Source organism: Monodelphis domestica, chromosome 6 (assembly GCF_027887165.1).
Source record: "Monodelphis domestica isolate mMonDom1 chromosome 6, mMonDom1.pri, whole genome shotgun sequence".
Taxonomy (NCBI): Eukaryota; Metazoa; Chordata; class Mammalia; order Didelphimorphia; family Didelphidae; genus Monodelphis; species Monodelphis domestica.
In genome coordinates this window covers 178,682,409-178,703,798 of record NC_077232.1, presented here as the reverse complement: position 1 = coordinate 178,703,798, position 21,390 = coordinate 178,682,409, and the positions used below count along the sequence as shown (strand labels likewise).

Sequence of the window (21,390 nt, the reverse complement as noted above, 5' to 3'; positions counted from 1 at the left end):
CTTGAATTAAAACTTACAGGTATCATGACCACAACATTTCCTCATTTTGATCCCCTCTTCCTGAAAGGAAGGATGCTCCAAAATTAGTCTGTTGGAATAGATATTAATCATAGCATTTGATCTGATTTCTATTATTCTCTGGTGGAGTCAGTCTTCAATTACATTACTATAATCACTCTATATTCTCCTGGTCCAGGGGATCAAATTTCATCAAAGAACTGGAAGTGACTTTAGAGATCATAATTTCTAACCCCCCTCATTTTATGAGAGAACTCCACAGCTATTAAGGGACTTAAGCTAACGTCAATATAAGTAGTAAGTGACTGAGTTGAGGTTAATATCTAGAACTTAAGTCGCTAAATCCAACCTTCCATGATATTTGGCTGTTTTTTCCCCCGAATTAAAAAAATCAATCACTTTGCTAATAAAAAGTAAATTTAATACATACACCAAATAATAAAATGCAAACTTAATGGGTACATCATAAACAGATATGTGCCTTATTTCTACTTTCTTGATTCTCTTATCAGTTCATATGAATGTGTTTCTCTGAATTGCTTCTGTTTTGTTTCACAGCCATATTCTGTTAAACACTTCTATGATTCATTCATGTGTTCTCCATGAAGTGAGCCCTACTTAAATAGTTCATAGCTTACTCCAAAAAATTCTATGAGGAATATTTTTGCTTATATGGGGCCATTCTGTCATTTTGTTCTAGATTGGGGGTGGCTGGATTAAAAGATATTTATGGTTTAATAACTATTTTCATGTAATTTTAAATTGATTTCTAGAACTAGTACACTAAAATCCACAGCTCCAGCAGTGGCATTTGTGTGCCTGCCTTCCTACAGCTATTTGAATATTGTAAAAGATAACACAAAATGATAGTGAAAAATACTTTCTGTTCTTCCATGATACCTTGTTTTTTCCCCAACATTTATTGTCCTTTTCCTAGTTGTGTTTTTGCTTTTTTTTTTATTAGATACTAGGCTGTTTCTTTTGTTTCCTCATCTTACTTGGTTTTATGATTTTTGCTTTTTTAACCAGTACTAAATAGCTTTGATGTTTACCTTCTCATAAGCAAAACAAATATTTATATTGATCATGTCCAAAAAATATATCTGTATTCTTTATCAGGAGATGGGTAGGTGGGTAAGATGTTTTATCATGAGCCTTCTGAAATTTTACAGTTTTAAAAAGTTATTCATCTTCATAATGCTATATAAACCACTTTGATTCACTTTGAATTAGTTCATACCAACCTTTCTAGGTTTTTCTGAAACTGTCCCCTTTAACATTCTTATAATACTATTTATATTAATTCACTTTTATATGTTATATGCCATTAACAGAACAGCTATAAATATTTTTGTATATATGAGTTCTTTTCCTTTCTTTGGTCTCTTTGGGAATAAGTAGTATTTCTGGGGGTCAAAAGCTATACACAAATACACATCACTCACTCTCTTTAGTAGGCATTTGGGCACATTTCCAGATCGCTTTCCAAAATGGCTAGACCAATTTACAACTTAACTAACAGTATTAATGTATTTACTTTTTCTCATTGCCCCTCCAGCATTTGCAATTTTTATTTTTTGGTCTATTTTGCCGATCTTTAGAGTTGTTTAAATATATTTTAATTAGTGATTCAGAGTTTGTTTTTTTAAAATGTCGCTTTTGAAATACTGGATTTTTCTATCTCAAAGTTGCCTATTCATATCCTTTGACCATTTATAAATTAGGAAATGGCTCTTAGGTCTATAAGTTTGAATCAGTTCATTATATATCTTAGAAATGAGACACCTTTCAGAGAAACCTAGTATAAAGATTTTTTTTGTTACTTAATTTTTTTTCTCTTCTAATTTTAGCTGCGTTAGTTTGGTTTGTGCAAACCCTTTTAAATTTTATGTGATTAAGTGTCCCTTTTATCTTGTTTGATGCTCTCACTGTTTGATCATAAATATTTTCTCCATAGACCAGACAGGTATTTTCTTCTTTGGCTTCTCTTATTTATGTTAACACTTTTATGTATTTTAGCTTATCTTCATGGATAATGTGAGATATTGGTCTGTACTTAATATCTACCAGGCCACCATCCATTTTGCCCAACAGTTTGTGAAAGTTTTAAGTTCTTACCCCAATTAGATTCTTAAGATTTTCTAAATAAACTATAATATCTTCAAAAAACAATTTTGTTTCCTCTTTAAATTTGCAATAATTTTTTTATTCTCGTTGGTATTTTCTTTTAATTCGCTCATTCCTCCAGTATTGGTTCCTGAATTAGGACTTTGTGCCTCCTTTCCTACTTTTCTTTTGCCTGACTTTTTGGGCAATTCTGTGAAGGAAGATGCCTCTTAGGGTTTCTCATTGGATTTCTTTTTCATTATGTAGTCTTCTGAGTTTTTCTGGGGTAGCTGTGGTGGCAGTAGGAGAAGTGATTCTGTTTCTCATCTAGAACACCATTTTCAAACCAGGTTTTTCTGTTGATGGAGACTTTATTTCTTCCTAATTCTATTGCATATATTTGTCTTCAACTATATGTGCAACTAATAAATAATTATCTTGAATTTTTAAGTTAATTATATACTTTACCTGAGATCTTGAATGGTGACAATAGATGGGAATGAATAGTACCATTAATTTTTTTTCTATCATCATTTCTTATATAATAGAAAAGAATTATTGCTTAGCATTTAACCATTCATTGTTTTAAAGTTTGTTCTCAAATTGTCATTTTGTGTTAGCTTGGCGGGGATGGTATTTTCAGTTGGCAACAATTTATGTCATATGTACACCAACCATAACATACTCCTCAGTGAAAATGGAAAGTACAAAATAATATCTTCCAGGGGTAACTAGGTGGTTCAGTGGATTGAGAACCAGGTCTAGAGATGGTAGGTCCTAGGTTTAAGTCTAGCCTCAGAGACTTTCCAGCTGTGTGACTCTGGGCAAGTCACTTAACCCTCATTGCCCAGTCCTTACCACTCTTTTGCCTTGGAACCAATACAAAGTATTGATTCTCATATGGAAGGTAAAGGTTTTAAGGATAATAATAATAATAATGTCTTCCATGTAGGACAAAGGGAGTATGAATAACATTATGAAAAGAATTTATCCAAGAAAAGACCTATTTTTTTTTTTAATATACCCATCTGATTATTGGTTCTCTGCCTAAAATCCAGTAAAGTCCAAATTTTCAAAGACTTCCACAAATATTTAATAAATGATTACCTAATGATAGTATTAATAAATAACATATAGCATATACTAAACACTTTATAGCTATTTCATTTGATCCTCATAACAAATCTAGGAAACAGTTGCTATTATTATTATTCCTATATTACATATAGATGAGAAAATTGAGGCAAATAAATTGTCTTCCCAAGAGTCTCACAGCTAGTAAATGTCTGAGGCCAAATTGGAATTCAAGTCTTCTGACTCTACTAGGTTAAGTACTTTATTCACTGAGCCACCTTGTATCTATGAAAACTGATGAAATCAAGGTAGTAATTTCAGGTACAAGACAATTTCTTTTTGACTAAAATCTAAAGGACTTCCAATTCTTTGGTGTAATAGATTTTTCATTTCTCAAATAGTATTGGGGGGGGGCTGTTGTAACTTGAAATTCTGTTTCTTAGATATTTTTATTACATTTACATGGTGGGACAAGCTGCACATTTTATGTAAAGGGCTACTTTTTGAGTGTAATATCAAAATTTCCTAAAAAATGAAAGTCTGAACTTAGAAAGCTTTAGATCTTAGTAAGAAAATAACTTTGACATACCCAACAACATTGCTGGGGTGGGGGAGCTGGATTCATTTATAATTTGTAGATGTATACTGGCAATTTTCATTATTGTAGAGAAATAAGATTTTGGATTTAATAGAATGCAAACTTCTGAATGCTTTTATTTGCAGAAATCCTAATTATGATTGTATTCTTTGTAGGGGTAAAGCTACCACAGTTAATGATATGAATGGATTTAAGTCTCTGTCAGGCAATCAGGTATTTTTTTATGGTTTTAACTTTTTTCATTTAGCTAGTTTTGCAAAAGCATACGAATTTTTAACCTTTCAATTTTCTGCTCTGTGGTAACTTTACAATCCACTCATTTTGTAAAATTGGTATCTTGTTTTTTGATCTTTAATCATTAAGTTGATTTGTTTTAGTGTCACTGTCTTAAATTTTATATGCGGTTTTCTAAATTAATGTTTTGCCCTTCATTGAACTTCTGCTTTTTACTTTGGAAATTAGGCCTAGAAGTCACATGAGAATTTAATTCAATGTTATATGTATATTATATTATTTTCTTTGTTCAGCATCTGAAGAACAATGGGAACTCCACTTGCCTTCCCATATCCAGAAAAGTTCTTAAGTCTCTCAACCCAACTGTCTACAGAAATGTAGAATATGAAATTTGGCTACAGTCTAAACAAGGTAAGAATATCAAATTATATATAAGAACAGTAGGCAGCTGTTTTCATGTCTTTAATTTTCGTATTAGGCAGAAAAAATAATGAATTCATCATGTTCTTATTTTTTCTCTCAGCTCAGCAAAAGCGTGATTATTCCATTGCTGCTGGCTTGCAATATGCAGTTGGAGATAAATGCAGAGTAAGTGATTAGAAAGGAAGTTGTATTTGAGATTATTAAGTTTTATTGGTTTCAAGAAAATTATTCTTGATTTTTAAAATGTTTTTGGAAATTTGAACTGCTTATGTGCATGTTTATAGCCTTGAAAGTAGGTTCTGTGAACCAACTATAACTATATAACTAACTGAATGAAAAGTTATAAAATGAGAAAATTCTTGTTTTTGCTATTGCTAACACATTAAATCTCATTTCATTTCCCATTTTAAGAAGGTTAAATCTTTAATAATACTTGAGTTTTTTTCCATATCAATAATTTTTTCTAAGCAAAGGATTTTAGGTACTAAATTTCATTGCTACTTTACATTTTGATGTTTCCCCCTCATGAATTGTCTGTCGTCTATTAGAATTACCACCTAAAGTCTATCAAGACAGTTTGTTGGCAGCTAAATAGATAAGAGTGCCAGGCCAGGAAACAGGAGTCCCTTTGTTCAAATCCGACCTCAGACATTCCTAGCTTTGATACCTTAGACAAGTCACTTAACTCTCATTGCCTATCTCTTATTGCTTATCCGCCTTGGAATAAATATTTAGTAATGATTCTATGACAGAAAGTATGGGTTAAAAAAATAAAGTTTGTTGGGGACAAAGAACTCAAATTAAAAAAAAAAACTCTTGATTTTCTTCTATCTCATGTTGACCAGATTGGCAAAATTGACTAAAAAGGAAATTTATAATGATAGTCTGTACAATAGATATGTTGCTGTACTATTATAGTATATATGAATTGGTCTAGCCAATTGGGAAAGCAATCTAAAACTGTGTCCTAATGACTACTAAATGGTGTATGACTGAGTATATTTGTATCTGTCTTTGTGTCTATATACCCTTTGATCCAGGGAAATACTAAAGAGATTCAGAAAAAGAGGAAAAAGCCCACATACAAAAATATTTATAGTAGTTCTTTCTGTCTTGGCATATGGCATATGAATATGGGGATATAAATAATATAGTACTGAAAAAATGATAAAGACTACTTAAAGGAATTATGTATTTTAAGTCTTTTATCTCTTATTTTCTGCAGGTGGGCTTAGATCACAATGGAAAATTTCAAAATACAGATACTCAAGAACATTCTGAGAATGGACCAGTTTTTGTAGAAGAGCTTGGAGTGAAGTATGTTCAAGTCTTAAGTGAAAGCAATTTCTGTATAATATTTAGCATAACATACATATGCAAGGGAGAGTGAGATCAATTAAAACAATATGGTTAGAAAATTGCTTTGCAAATTAATCTCATGATTCTATATCTCACCTTAGTATCTATAGCTATAGTTTTATATATATCTACATGTGTGTATCTTCTGACAGGCTACCTTTCATGTAAGACTTAACTTCCAATGGATCTTCCCATTTGCAATTTTTTCAGACTAGAATTGTCAATTATAGATTAGATATATCTGTTTGAGGCCAGTTCATTCCTTAAACAATGAAGGTTTTATTGCATTAAAGAACAGTATTTAGTGAACATTTTATTCTCACTTTTTAAAGAATATCCAAATGGTTTGTTCTATAATTGATGCAGAGGTAAGTTTTAAAAAATTAATCTTTGCACTTTAAATCTGATTTTTCTTTATACTTTTTGTATGACTTGTTAATTTTCAGGTGTATGAACCCATTTACAATTTGACCTTTTTTTTTTCCCTCCTAAGACAGAGTGTAAGGGTTTTATTTATTTTTTTGATTTCCTTTTTTTATTTATCTATTTTATTTTTTTTAAACATTATTTTATTTGGTCATTGTCATACATTATTCATTGAAAACAGATCATTTTCTCTTCCTCTCACCCCTCCTCCCACCACCACCCCTCCCCTAGCCAACACACGATTCCACTGGGTATCACATGTGTCCTTGCTCCGAACCCATTTCCTTGTTGTTGGTATTTGCATTAGGGTGCTCATTTAGCATCTCTCCTCAATCATATCCCCTCCACCCCTGTAGTCAAACAGTTGCTTTTCCTCAGTGTTTTTACTCCCACAGTTTGTCCTCTGCTTGAGGATAGTTTTTTTTTTTCTCATAGATCCCTGCAGATTGTTCAGGGACATTGTAAAGCCATTAATGGAGAAGTCCATTACGTTCAATTGAACCACAGTGTATCAGTCTCTGTGTACAATGTTCTCCTGGTTCTGCTCCTTTCATTCTGCATCACTTCCTGTCAAATTGACCTTATATAAATGTATATGTATCATTATATGCAACATCATTTTAATACTTGGAGAAAATGCACCTAAATCTGGAGTTGAGAGACTCAACATTCAAACAAATTATTGACATTTGCTAGTTCTGGGACTATTGGCAAATCACTTAAGCCCAGAGCCTTTGTTTTCTTTATTTATAAAATGGACTAACATGAGGATCAAATGAGAAAAAAAAAAGTAAGCATTTTGAAATCCTTGAAGTAATGAATATTTTTATTATATATGAAATCATAATAAACATATTTTGTATAAAAGGGCAGTTTGAAAAAAAAATAGGCATTATCTGCAACTTTTTGCGCATAGTATAAAATTTTAATAGCTCATGGTTCTTGAGGCTTTTGATCACATATAGCTTTTTTTTTTCTTTTTTGCAACATGAGCTCTAGAATACAGAGAGTGGATTTGTTAGCATGTTGTAATGGAAGAAATATTGAACTTGGAGTCAGGAATGACAGGGGCTTGAATATTGCCTCTGCATTTTTTAATAATACTGCATGTGGATGGGGGTGGGGGGCGCAGTTAGATGACTCAGTAGATTGAGAACTAGGCCTAGAGATAAGTCCTGGATTCAAATTTGATCTCAGACACTTCCTAGCTGTGTGACCCTGGAAAGTCACTTAACCCCCATTGCCCAGCCCTTACTACTCTTCTGCCTTAGAACCAATACACAGTATTGATTCTCAGAGGGAAGAGGGTTTAAAAAAAATTATATATATAATGCATGTGCTCTGGTTAGTCCTTCTTGTGCCTCATTTTTTAAATCTAAGAAATGGACATATCAGTTACAAGTTTTCAGAGATGTTATGAAGAAAACAAATTCGTAAAACTTAAAATTGTCTGAAGAAAACAAATTCATAAAATTTAAAAATTGTTTTCATCTAAAATATTGAGTCTACCTGACATTGAAGCTGGACTGTTCAATTCAAGTATTAACCTATTAAGAGTAGGGAAAATAAGCTGAATTTATTGATCGGATTCACCTTTAAATGGAAACTATATGTCTACTATTGACACTTTCCCATATTTTATACAGTGTGGTCCAATGCACGTTTATTGAGAAGCACTGTGGAGTAAGTGATGGAGAAAGCTGGCATTAAATCTCTGACATCCCACCTCTGAGAGTAGTGACTGTGTTGACCCTGGCAAGTCACTTAATTTCTCATTATCCCAGACTATTCTGTAGAACTCTTTCAGTTGTAGAGAATGTATAAATCTGTATTGGGAGAGGGAGTTTCTTCATCTGTGAGTTCTTTAGATCAGTGAAATCACAGGTTTAACACTCTCCATTTAAGAATGTCATGATATAAGGTTTCAGAGAGAAGAGATTATGACTAAGAATTCTGCCAAATTTCACCAAAAAAGAACTTATATCTGGCAATTTGTGGATTACTTATTTATGTATCATCACAATTTGTAGTGTACATTGAAATGATCATTAGCTGTTTTTTATATTTTAATTCATTTTTTAAACCCTCACCTTCCATCTAAGGGCTAGGCAATGGGGGGGTTAAGTGACTTGCCCAGGGTCACACAACCAATTTGTCTCTGAGCCTAGAACCTCCTATCTCTTGGCCTGGCTCTCTGTCCAGTGAACCATCTAGTTTCCCCTCATTAGCTGTTTTTTAAAAAATCATTTATATTTGATTGTAATTAAGTACACGAATGTATTCTACTAACTTTTTGTTACTGTGATTGTTTAGTCATTTAAATTTTATTTTCTTATGCTTAACTATTTGATTCATTACGGGAAATGATTTTAAGTATATCTAAATTGCTAAACATTTAAAATTTGACACTAGTTTTCTAGCTTTTAATCACACATCTTCAGTAGATTAGTAAAGTTTCATATTTTACTTTTGTGGTAAACCGAGAATAAAATGTAAAGACATTATCTGTTAAAAATTCTGACTAGTGGGGGCAGCTGGGTAGCTCAGTGGATTGAGAGCCAGGTCTAGAGACGGGAGGTCCTAGGTTCAAATCTGGCCTCAGACACTTCCCAGCTGTGTGACCCTGGGCAAGTCACTTGACCCCCATTGCCTAGCCCTTACCATTCTTCTGCCTTGGAGCCAATACACAGTATTGACTCCAAGATGGAAGGTAAAGGATTTAAAAAAAAAAAATTCTGACTAGAAATTGCCTAGATAACATCTTTTTCATTCTCTTTGTTCCCTTAAGACATTCTTCCTCATTGAAGAGCCTCAAACCTCTTCAACAGGCATCTTCTATAGAAGGTTGGAACACAGTGTCTTCGGGAAAGAAGATGAAAAAGCCTCCCAGTGGTGGACAGCATTTTCAGCCTGGTAAGAATAGTGGTCTCCTTTCTCTTCTCCTTTTCCTGTCTCTCCTCTCAGTTTGAGAGAAGTCATATGATTTCCTGCTAATTACTTATACTATTTTTTTTGTGGGGGGTTGTCAGACATGGATTGCAGAGGGCCAAAGAATTCAAACAAGCCAATAAAAACCCCATCAGCACTACCTCCTCGACTTCAGCATGTGGGAACTCGGCAGCATGTATATTCGTGTCAGTCTTCTGGGTTACAGTCCCAGCTGTCCTCAAATGAACACAAGTCACAGAGCAGGACTTCTTCACAGAGTCTAAGGTAAAATTCTTTTCATCCAAAAAAAAAAAGAAAGAAAGAAAACAAATGGATTTATTTTTAGTATGTTATTGACCATGTGACTTAAAAACTTCCTATATAATTTTTTTAACCCTTTATTATAATAAAAAATTTTTTTTTTAATTTTTTTTTTAAAACCCTTACCTTCTGTCTTGGAGCCAATACTGTGTCTTGGCTCCAAGGCAGAAGAGTGGTAAGGGTAGGCAATGGGGGTCAAGTGACTTGCCCAGGGTCACACAGCTAGGAAGTGGCTGAGGCCAGATTTGAACCTAGGACCTCCCGTCTCTAGGCCTGGCTCTCAATCCACTGAGCTACCGAGCTGCCCTCTATAATAAAAATTTTTGCATGTCAAGGATAGTTTCAATTCTTTGAGGTAAGCTTTTTAGAGGTTAAAATTTTTTTCTCTCAATTTTTTCTTAAACTTTTTGACATTTTTCTGGGCAAGAAAAGAATTGATTTTGTTAGGGGAATTCTGGAATTTTTGTTTGCCTAATGAAATAACAAATTTTTATAGATTAATTTTGGAACTCTAGTGATTGAGATTATTTAACATCACTTTTGATAAAGCAAGCCATCTATTCTTAAATAATCTTTCATATTATTCCAGAAACTTTTGGGTCACTTAGTTAAATAATGGTGGTTTTACCACGTGCATGAAGTTTTTTCTATACCTCTACACTCCCTGCTGCATTCTATGCCAGCTACCATTGCTTGTGGAGGGGAGAGTGGTGTTTTTCACTTGTATAAAAACTCCATCACTAAAAGGGTAGTATTAACAAGTTTGTCTAAGGATTTGAACTGTAGTCTTTTGTGGATCATACCACAAGCTGAGATCAGGAGTTAGAAGTTACTATTTCAGATAATTTAATGGGCTTTGTTTCATTAAGCATTCACACATTAAGTTTTGGTAGGTTTTAATATTATAAACATATCTAAATACAGAATATGAGTATTCTAAATGATAATTACAAAGTCAGGCACAAGTAAATGTCTATAAAATACAGCTTCTTTTCCCCGTGTAGTCAGAACCCCATTGGAAGTGTTACTCCACCTGTGTTTACAACCAGTATTCTAGCAAATTTACAACAATTTTAGTATAACTGCTAACTGATATTGAAAGAAAACAGATATTGTATCAAAGAACTGTTTTAAAGTAAGATGATTATTCATATAGAATGAAAAATTTTTAATTGCATTTGTTTTGATTACATTTCTGCTCAGTATTTAGCTTGGTGTCCAGTAAGTGGGAGGTAGAGTAGAACAATGGAACAGGAAGATTACTGAAGTTGGAGTCAGAAGACTTTGAGGTCAAGTAGGGCCTCTCTTTCTACTTGTGTGACCTTGGCCAAAAAAGTTGCCCTGACTCTTCTCGGCTTCATTAACTGTAAAATGAGGGGTTTGGGCTAGATTTTCTCTGAAGGCTCTTACCTTTCTAAACAGATGATTCTGTGTACCTTTGGAGTTTGCAAATTGACTTTTGATAAGAAAAACCTTGGGATTATACTTAAATTAGGCTTTCCAAGATTGGACAGCCAGTATTTCTTATGTGCTTTTATACTAGGCATTGCATTAGGTACTAGAGATACACAGACCCCATAGGGAGCTAGCATCTAGTGACACATTTAATATATACCAGTTGAATTCAAGGTAATGGTTTGGAGATGCATCATTAGCTGAAGATGATTGGGAAACTCCTTGTGTAAGAGGTGATATTTGAGCTGCTCTTTGTAAGAAATTATAGAGATTCTATTGTGATGGTGTATCCTGGCCTGTGGAAATGTTAAGTAAAGAATAGCAAAATGGACAAGTCTGATCAGACTGTGTGAAGGTAACAAATGTGTAATAAGACCAGAAAGGTAAATTTGAGGAAGGTGGTAATTGTTTTGCATGTCAAGAGTTTCTCTTTTTGTCCAAGAGGCAGTAGAGAAAGCCACTAGAAATTATTGATTAGCCCTTGTTTTTTGCTTTTTGAGTTTCTATGACTTAGTCAAAAAAAGTTTTTTAAAAAAATCCTATAAAATTCATAATTACTAGATAATACAAAAATGTTTGCTCTAATTTTGGTGGTTATTTGGTATTGTATTCTTTATGGAAGAATATACAGCATTTTTAGACAGCTCTGAGTTGATTAAAATCAAATAACATGGGAAAAAATCAGTTTCATTCCAAACACTGTTGTTAGTCATATTCTGAAAGCATTTTGCTATCTTGTCATTTTTCACAGTGCTGTATCAGAATATTAAAATATAATTTGAAAGAAAATGCAACTAAAGAATCTTTGGAACATTATTTAAAATATGGAATGTCTTATTTTAACTTTAAAATTTTGTGGTGAAAAGTATGAGGCTTCATTTATTTTGCTTTTAGTATATTTTGTTTGACTCATTAGCCGTTTTCTAGTACATGATACTTCTCTTTTTTCCATCCTTAAGGACAAATTTTTTAAAGAGATAAGAAGGAGGCATATATATGATAATATGTCGCAGTGCTGTTGATAGGTATTTGCAAAAAAAGAAAAATTTGAAAATATTTATATCCTTTGTACCGACTAATCAAATTCAACATATGGGATGATATTTGGAGACTTCATCACTTATGCATATGGAAATAAGTGGGGCATTAGAAAATATGGATTTGCGGTTAGGGAATGATAGAGACTAAATACTTTTAGACTACACAAAAATTTTGATCCTAAGCATCATGAATATTTCCTTTGGTGAATTAATCTGAAGACTGGACATGGTGAGTGCTGAACACTATCTAAGATCTATGCAGTGAGAGCATCCTTGATGAAGGCATTAGTAGGAAATAGGTTGATGTCCAAAGCAGTAATAATGTAGGCCACATTTTTACCATTAGATAAAATCCCACTTTAATTTCAAAAAGAAGCTTTTGATTAAAAAAAAATCCTTCTTGAAAGCCTTTTTCCCAAAAGACTTCTCTTCTGCATTCATTAAAATTGCAAGACTTACTGAAAGATAAAACATTGTTTTAACTTGCTTATCCTAAATAGGTGTATAAAATTGGAAGACATGCTTGCCAATGTTGTTCCATAGTTCCAAGTTAAAGAATGACTTCACTAGAGATGTTGAACTTCTCCACTTTCTGCTGATGAGTGACATTGTGCTGGAACATTGTTATATAAACAGGTCCATAAACCATTTAAAATAGTTTGGCCTAACCATCCATAAGAATGCTGTATTATGCAGGATATAATCTGCAATGAGATAGCAGCCTATAGATCTTATTCATGAATGTGTTCCTATCTTGGACAAATAGACTGAAAGACAGTATTAGAACTGGAGAGAAGAGGAGAGTGGAATGAATTGCTTATGGGAAATTGCAGAACTTTTTTAATTACCTCCAAACTTGTCCCTGAAATAAGAATCCCCTTACCCCTGGTGGTATTTGTATGGCTGTGAGAAACATTAATGATCTCTAAACAATTAAAATTGGTTATCAAGGCAATGGAGGGATGAGATGTATGTGAACAGGAAGCAATATTTAATAACAAAACTAAGGGTGAGCCAGCTTAAAACAAATCAGAGGAATAATTTAAAAGTTTGTAGTGTCCTTGTATGGTGAGGGACCACTAGTGCATAACACTTCACAATATCAAGAGAAAATGAAGGAGGCCTCCCAGTATTATTGGGTGGATTCTTCTGGAGTAAATTTTTGGAAGGGCATGGATAGATTGTAATCCACTATCATTAAAAGGGAAAAATATCCTCTTTGATCAATTTATAGATTCATTTAACTAATAAAATGGTAACTATAATTAAAATGCAATGTTATAATTTTGTTTTTTATATTTGTCAAAAAAATACTAAATAGTAATGCTAAATTTAATACTAAATATTAAAATACTAAAACAAATTCCAGGATATATTTAACTTTGATACATTGATATCTTTTTTCTTTGCATTTTATTTGTTTTGTGAGTAATAGGTCAGACTGTCTACTATAAACTTAGAAAAGCTATTATAATGGAATAATTCTTTACAGTTTCAGGTTTGAATATATATTGTTTTAAAAAAAATTAGCTGCCAAAACTTAGGTTAGTACTATTAACCCCATCATTTTTTAGCTCCTAGCTTTTCATTGTTACTTTAAAAGTACTGGAGCAGTATTGTCATACTCAAATAGAAAACAGAGATCACTAAACTTTACATGAGGATCCCTGTGGCCATATATTCACTAAGAAAGCCACATATTAATATATCTAGGTTGAGACTATTGCAAGAGAGAATGCACAGAGGTCTTTGATTCCTGATCTGGAGTGCTAAAATTTTTGGCTTTAGAACAAATGCTGAAGTGATTGCTAATACCTCTTCTGCACTTGTATTGGACCTTCATTGTAAATTTTTCTTTTGTCCCTCATTGACATCCTCTTTTTACCTCCAAAGAAAAAATTTCTTTCATGGATGATAACATTCCTCTTTATCCTTAGCATAATTTCCTTTTGTTGGGAACAAATTAGGAGTTGGATTTTAAAACAGCTAATAGAATTTTTAAAAGACACAGGAAAAAGTGCAAAAAAGCACATTTGTCAATGTTTATTTGTGTAGAAGAGAGGGACTTGGAAGGCGGAGGGTAGATTAAAGGATACAGTGGTCAGAAGGGAACAGACTTAAAATAGAAGGGTAAGTATAATTAAATAGTAAATGAAGGAAATAGAATTTAATTGTCATAACTATGAGTGAAAGAGAGAAACTCACTCCATAAAATGGAAGAGGATAATAGAATGGATTAGAAACCAGATTCCAACAATATATTGTTTACCAGAAATATACTTGAGACAAAAAAATATACAAAGAATAAAAATAAGGGGCTCTTAGGTTGTAATATTGTCTATTATGCTTCAGCTGAATTAAAAAAGGCATGGGTGGCAATCATGATGTGAAAAATCAGCCACAACTGAAATGACTGAACAAAAAATAATCCATGTATGTATTGTCATGTACATGTATGAGTCAAAGAACAAAATATAGAAACGGTAATTCCATTAAAGATGATGATAGTATTTTGATAGCCTGCCAAATTTGCGAGGTGCAGCCAAAACAGTACTTGGGGAAAAATTTATATCTTTAAATCCTTCTTACATCAATAAAAGAGACTAGATTAACAAATTGTATCTTGAACTAAATTTTTTTTTTATTTTTATTTATTCTTTTAGAACATCCTCAGCTAAAGACCTGTATTTAAACACCAAAATAAAAATCCTGAAAATTAGAGAAGTGATAAAATAAAGTAAAACTGGGAGCCGGGTGTGTTTTTGTTGTTATTTTGAGAGAGGGAGGAATTATCTAATTTAATTTTTAAATGGATGAAAACCAAATTAGCAATATCAAAAATTTAAAAAATGTGAATTATAAGGTAATTTTAGGAACTGTTTTGTTAAAAAGGAGGCCAATAAAACTTAAAATATGAAATGAATGACTACAAAAATATAAATCATGCCCAGTTTAACAGAGCATAAAATAAAATATTTAAGTAACCTTAACCTTAGGAAAATTTAACAAGCTGAAAATGAAACTCCCTCAGGGTTGAAGGGGGACTCCCAAGACTAGTGGATTTGCAAACAATTTCTACCAAATACTTAAAGAACAAATTAACTACTGTACATGATGTTTGGAAAAAAAATAAAGAATATGAATAAATTCCTTCTACAACACAAATATGATATTGATAAGTAAACCCGGGAGAGTAAAAATAGAAAAAAAAAGAATTACATACCAATTTCCCTAATGAATGTTGATGCAACAATTTTAAATAAAATACTAGCAAGGAGATTATAGCAATATCACAAAGATTATATACTCTGACCAGACTGGATTTATATCTAAAATGCAACACTGATTCAATATAAGGAAAATCATAAGCATTATTCATCATATTAAATAAAACTGCAAAAATCATGATCATTTCAATACATTCAGAAAGAACTTTTGACAAAATACAATGTTCATTCCTTCTTAAAGCAGTATTAAGTACTGTAGTAAATAGACCTTGCCTTTCAATAAATAGTATCTAAACCAAGAGCAAACATCTTTAATGAAGATAAACTAGAAGCCTTTCCAGTAAAATCATGGGGGAATCAAAAATGTCTATTGTTATCATCACTCTTCAGTATTATACTGGAAATACTAGCTATACCCATAAGAAAAAAAAAACAAAGGAGTAAGTATAGGTTGCAAGAAACAAACTATCACTCTTTTCAGATGATATGATCTTAGAGAACTCTAAGGTCAAGTTAAAAAAATAATGAAAAACTTCGGAAACATTATGCGACAGAAAATGAACCTATACAGTTAATCATAGTTCCTGTTTATTACCACAAAACCCTGATGGAAAAGAGAAATTCCACTTAAAGCAATGGCAGACAGAATAAGATACTTAGGCACCTACCTGCCAAGATTGCATTATATGGGAAATGATTATAAAACATTCTTCACAAAAAAGGCAAGTGGGAAGTATTAATTGCTCATGAGTATTCTAATGTATTGCAATAAAAGTTGACAATCCTACCTGAATTAATTTGCTTATTCAGTGCCATATCAAACTATCAATGAATTTACTTTGTTATAGAGCCAGAAAAAAAAAATCATAAAATTCATTTAGAGGAATAAAAGATTGAGACCCCCAAAAAAGTGAATGGCAAACTATATTACAAAATGATAATCACTAAAACAATTTGGTACTGGATAAGAAGTATGCAAATCAGTGGAACAAATAAGGAATGCAACATACTAATGATTAATTAGAAATACAATATATAAATGAGCACAGTAATAGGGTTTGATAAACCCATTCTAGTTATTAGGGTAAGAACTTAATATTTGACAAATGTTGGGAAAACTGAAAAGTAATTCGGAAGAAACTAGGCATACACCTACAATTTATACTTTGTACCAAGATGGACAGAAATGGACATACATTTTGGACAAAGATGATACCATAATCAAAATGAGTTGATAGAAGTGTGGATGGGAAAGAATTCATGACCAAACAAGAATTAGGTTCATGTGAAGTAAAATGGAGAATTTTTATGTTATAAAATTAAAAAGGTTTTTAACAACCAATGCAGCCAAAATTAGAAGAAAATTAGGGGAAATTTTTCATAGCAATTTTCTCTGATTAAGGATTCATCTCTAAAATACTTAGGAAACTGATTAATTTATATGAATAAGAGCCATTCCCCAACTGACAAATAACCAAAAGATAGGACTGCAGTTTTCAGTGAAAGGTATGAAAGCTATCAATAGTGATGAAAAGTTGTCTAAATCACCAATAAGAAATGCAAATTTTAAAAAATTGTGAAGTTCTCTCTCAGGAAAAAAAATGGAAAATAACATGCTGGAGAAGATGTAGGAAAACAGCTACATTAATACCAGTGTTGGTGTAGTTGTGAACCAGTGTCTAAAAAACTGTTAAACTATGTATATCCTTTGCCATATCGATATTTGCCACCATTTCTGTACCCTAAAGACATCAAAAAATGTGGAAAAGGGCCCAAAGAGAGAAAACTTTTTTTAAACCCTTACCTTCCGTCTTGGAGTCAATACTGTGTATTGGCTCCAAGGCAGAAGAGTGGTAAGGGCTAGGCAATGGGGGTCAAGTGACTTGCCCAGGGTCACACAGCTAGGAAGTGTCTGAGGCCAGATCCTAACCCAGGAACTCCCATCTCTAGATCTGGCTCTCAATCCACTGAGCCACCCAGCTGCCCCCGAGAGAAAACTTTTTGTGGCATCAAAGAATTGAAAATTTGATAGGATGTCAATCATTGGGAGAATGACTTAACAAATTATTGTATATAAATATAATGAAATACTATTGTACTGGAAGAAATAGAAGAATTTGAGTCAGAAAAATAAGGGAAGTGGCAGAACCAGAAGAACAATTTATACAATAAAAGCAATATTGTAAGAAAGAATAATTCTTACCAACACAATAACAAACCACAATTCCATAAGAATGAAAAATGTTTCCTACCTCCAGAAAGAGAACTAATATACTCAGTGTAATCAAAGATTGAAGAATATTTTCTTTTTTTTTCTCCCCTTGAAACATGGCTAATTCAGAAACGTGTTTTACATGTCTTTGCACATTTGCAGTGGGTTTTATTTTTCTTGTCTTTTCAATAGGGAGTGGAGGAAAAAATTTGGAACTGAAAATAAAAAAAAAAGAGGAACTTGGAACAATTGGTAATTAAAAATGCCTAAAACCATTTCAGTTACTTGGAACTTTTCCCCCAATAATATATTAATGTTAGACTAACTTTATAAGGTTCCATTAAAAGATCTCCACGTGTAGAAATTCTCTATTGCATCTCTGGTATATGTTTAATCCCATCTTAGCTGTTTTAATTCAGAGAAAATGACTATACCACAAGGAATCCAATTTCACATCGAGCAAGTTTGATTAATAGTAATTTCTTTGTTGAGTTGAAATTTGTCTTGGGCTTCTTCATGGACAGGTACAATGAGACTAATTTTTCTTTAATATACTTTTAAATATTTGAACACAGTTTCCTTTTTTCTAGCTAAATGACCCTAGTTTTAGTGATGTCTAGTTCTTCACTATGATGGGGGGAGGGTAATTAAGTTTAAATACTATCTTCTTTGTATTATACAACTTAAGTGGCCTTGAGAAAATCACTTAACTTCCTAGTGACAGTTTTACTACCTATTTTAAGGGGCTGTCCTAGGAAATGCAGTTATTATACATATAGATAAAATCCCTTTCCAATTCCCATCTGAGAAATGTTCTCTGAGAGGTACTGATCTTATATTTTATAACCCAAATCACTATGCTGCCATCAGATGTTATCAGCATTTATGGTTTTGTAGTTCATGATTCTTTTATTGTTGCTTCTTTCACTTTTTATGTGACCTGTTATATTGTGAATTGATGTATTTTATGCATCTTGTGGCTTTATTTCAGAAGAAAAAATGACTTTAAAAAGCTTTTTGTTCTTGTTTTTTTAATTTTATCAGGAATTTCATTTACTAGTAATGGTAAACCATTTAAAACATATATTGGGGGGCAGCTGGGGTAGCTCAGTGGATTGAGAACCAGGCCAAAGTCGGGTGGTCCTAGGTTCAAATCTGGCCTCAGACACTTCCCAGGTGTGTGACCCTGGGAAAGTCACTTAATCCCCATTGCCTAGCCCTTATACCATTCTTCTGTCTTGGAACCAATACACAGTATGGATTCCAAGACAGAAGGTAAGGGCCTTAAAAATTTTTTTTTAAATCTTGTATATTGTTTTGACAGGGTAGGATTTAGAATCAGGAAGACCTGGTTAATTGTCTTAATGATTAACTCTTTAAATTAAGTTTAAATTAGTTTAAAATTTAAATTTTAAGAAAATTTAATTTAAATGTAAAAAATTTAAATCAACTTAACTCTTTTTGATGTGGTATTTATGTGCAATGGCAGAAATAATTTCTACCCAGCAATTATCCTCACATATAATACATTACAGGTCTGGATAAAAAAATTAAGAATTCTGTACATCTATTAGCATCTACTATTTTTCTTTCCATTTTTTTTCTTCAGGGATTTAAAAGTTTTTACATCATCTTCGTTTATGAATAAATGCCTCTTCAATAGCATTTTAATGGACCAAAAAAAGTCTTTTCCTTTTTTCCAGTGTCCTCTCATACCATACCAAAGTATATTTGCTGACCATTTCTTAAAGAATGTAGGAGATTGTGAGATTTGAACTTGCCCTCCTAAAGAGTGAATGTGAGTAGATAGTATTTAACACTTGATTATTTGTACAGAAAGAAGTATTGCTCCAGTAAATCCAAAAGAAACACCTTTTTGGGGGCTGGAGAATACATATTTTTTGAGCCATGGATTTACTATGATTTTAGGCTAATATTAATAAGCAAGTTCACATTTTTTTTTTAGATCATAAAGAGCAGCCAGATGAGTGCTGAACATCAGAATGAATCAGATTTAGGATTAAGTAGTTGGCTGTAGATGACAACGAATATAACTTTTGGAACTAAGTCCATTTTACCAATGTTTTTGAATAACAAAAATTGCTCTTACAGAAAACTTGAACGAGATAGGATTGAGGATTCTGACCACACTGGCAGAGATGGGAGTCATTTTGGCCTTTCTCCAGAGGAGCGAAGAGAAAGAGAAGCTTTTGAAGAATCACGTTTGTTGTATGAAATTCAGCACAGAGATGAACAGGCTTTTCCTGCCCTCTCTGTACGTATAAAAAACTGATGAAAAGAATTGGGGCAGCTAGGTGGCTCAGTGGATTAAGAGCCAGGCCTAAGGGATGGGGGGACCTGTATTCAAATGTGATCTCAGATACTTCCTGGCTGTGTGACACTGGGCAACTCACTTAAACCCCATTACCTAGCCCTTACTGATTTTCTGCCTTTGAACCAATAAAGCAGGACCATAACAAATCTAGACTCAGCAGGGATCTCTATCATGATCTAATCAAACCTCCTCTCATTTTACAAAGAATTGAGGATAAGTCCTGAGATATAAAACTTAACCCTAAGATTTTGAAACTAGTTTATGCATTTTTAATCTTATTATTAAATAGATTTACCATTTAGTCATATGTGATTAAAGTGAAAGACTATTTTAAAAACAAAAAAACAAAACCCTTGTGTTATTCTTCAGAGTTGTTGCCTTGAGAAGTTATGTGCTTTTTATACTACCAGACATTTTAGTGTTTCAAGCCAATTTTAGTCATACGAGAGATGATCACTTGTATTATTTAATCATGCTTTATATTCCAAATTGATCACTTTATTTACCTACTTCTCTCCAAATGACTTGTCTCTTTGTAAAGGACAACACTTAAATGTTTAAAAATTTTGTATTAGTATGGCTTTGAATCTAATTTGAGATTGTTTATTCAAGCAGTTTCTGCTGAATGAAATATGTTCTATACTTGAAGCTGATATAATCGATACTCAGAAGTTTTCTTCCTCCTTTCCCCCAGTTTGGGGATCAAGTGAAAAAGCTCTCTTGAATCTAGTTAAATATCATCCAAGTAGAACATTAAATAACCATGATCTTGAACAGTGGTACTCATGAAAACTCATGAACACTTCTCAGGAGCAATGCAGAGAAATAGGCATAGGTTAGAGTTTCCTTATTTGATAAAAATATACTTTTTCTTATAACAAATTGGTAAGCATTTTTTACATAATTTAAGGAGCTTTTTACTTTAATGTTGCAACTTTCCTTTATGTGCTTTCCTTTATTTTCTGTGCAAATGTATGTAATATTTTGTCTGTGTTGGTAAGTGGTACATATAGATAATCAAATTTTAAAACAAGTTTGAAGACACACTTCTTCAGTTGTAAGACTTAAGCAATATCCCTTATTTACCATTTGCTGAGAGCCAAAAATACCCCTATTTTATAAAATTGCTTTGTGGAGGTGCACAACTGACATGTCAGTATAAATGGCTAGATCAAAAAAATTAGAAGCAAAACTATATGGGTTTTTAGTTAAAATTTTGAAACAATATATTAAGTTTTGTTTGTGTCCATTTTTAAGAGTTCATCAGTTGGACAAGCAAGTGTTCAGATCAGTAATACTTGTATGCCAAGAAAACCACATGGAAGTGAAAGAAAAGGAAGGCGAAGAGTAGATGCAGAAGAACGAAGAGATAAAGGTATGCTGTAGTAGTTGTCATCATAGTAATGATTAACAACAGCTTACATTTATGTAATAACTACTGTGTCAGGCACTGTGCTTAGTGCTTTATATACATCTCATTGGATCTTCACAATAACTTTTGAAGGTAGGGGCTATTTACTATCTTTATATATGTAGAAAAAATATTTAAAAAGATGTATAATCTGAGATAAACAAGTTAAGTTACTTGTCCCTCATCATACAACTAGTAGTGTCTGAGGATGAATTTGAACTCA

General features: G+C 32.6%; 1 protein-coding gene across 5 annotated transcripts in view; it reads left to right on the top strand.

Annotated features, from left to right (window-relative positions):
• The window catches only part of OTUD4 (OTU deubiquitinase 4), a 54,779-nt gene that overhangs the window by 17,165 nt on the left and 16,224 nt on the right, over positions 1 to 21,390 (top strand). For all 5 annotated transcript variants that reach the window (XM_007496269.3, XM_007496268.3, XM_007496270.3 and 2 more), the window contains 8 exons: positions 3,952 to 4,009; positions 4,324 to 4,441; positions 4,554 to 4,618; positions 5,679 to 5,770; positions 9,027 to 9,151; positions 9,268 to 9,451; positions 19,534 to 19,696; positions 21,014 to 21,131. In XM_007496269.3, the coding sequence (XP_007496331.1) occupies positions 3,952 to 4,009; positions 4,324 to 4,441; positions 4,554 to 4,618; positions 5,679 to 5,770; positions 9,027 to 9,151; positions 9,268 to 9,451; positions 19,534 to 19,696; positions 21,014 to 21,131 (923 nt within the window). The remainder of the gene's footprint in view (positions 1 to 3,951; positions 4,010 to 4,323; positions 4,442 to 4,553; positions 4,619 to 5,678; positions 5,771 to 9,026; positions 9,152 to 9,267; positions 9,452 to 19,533; positions 19,697 to 21,013; positions 21,132 to 21,390) is intronic.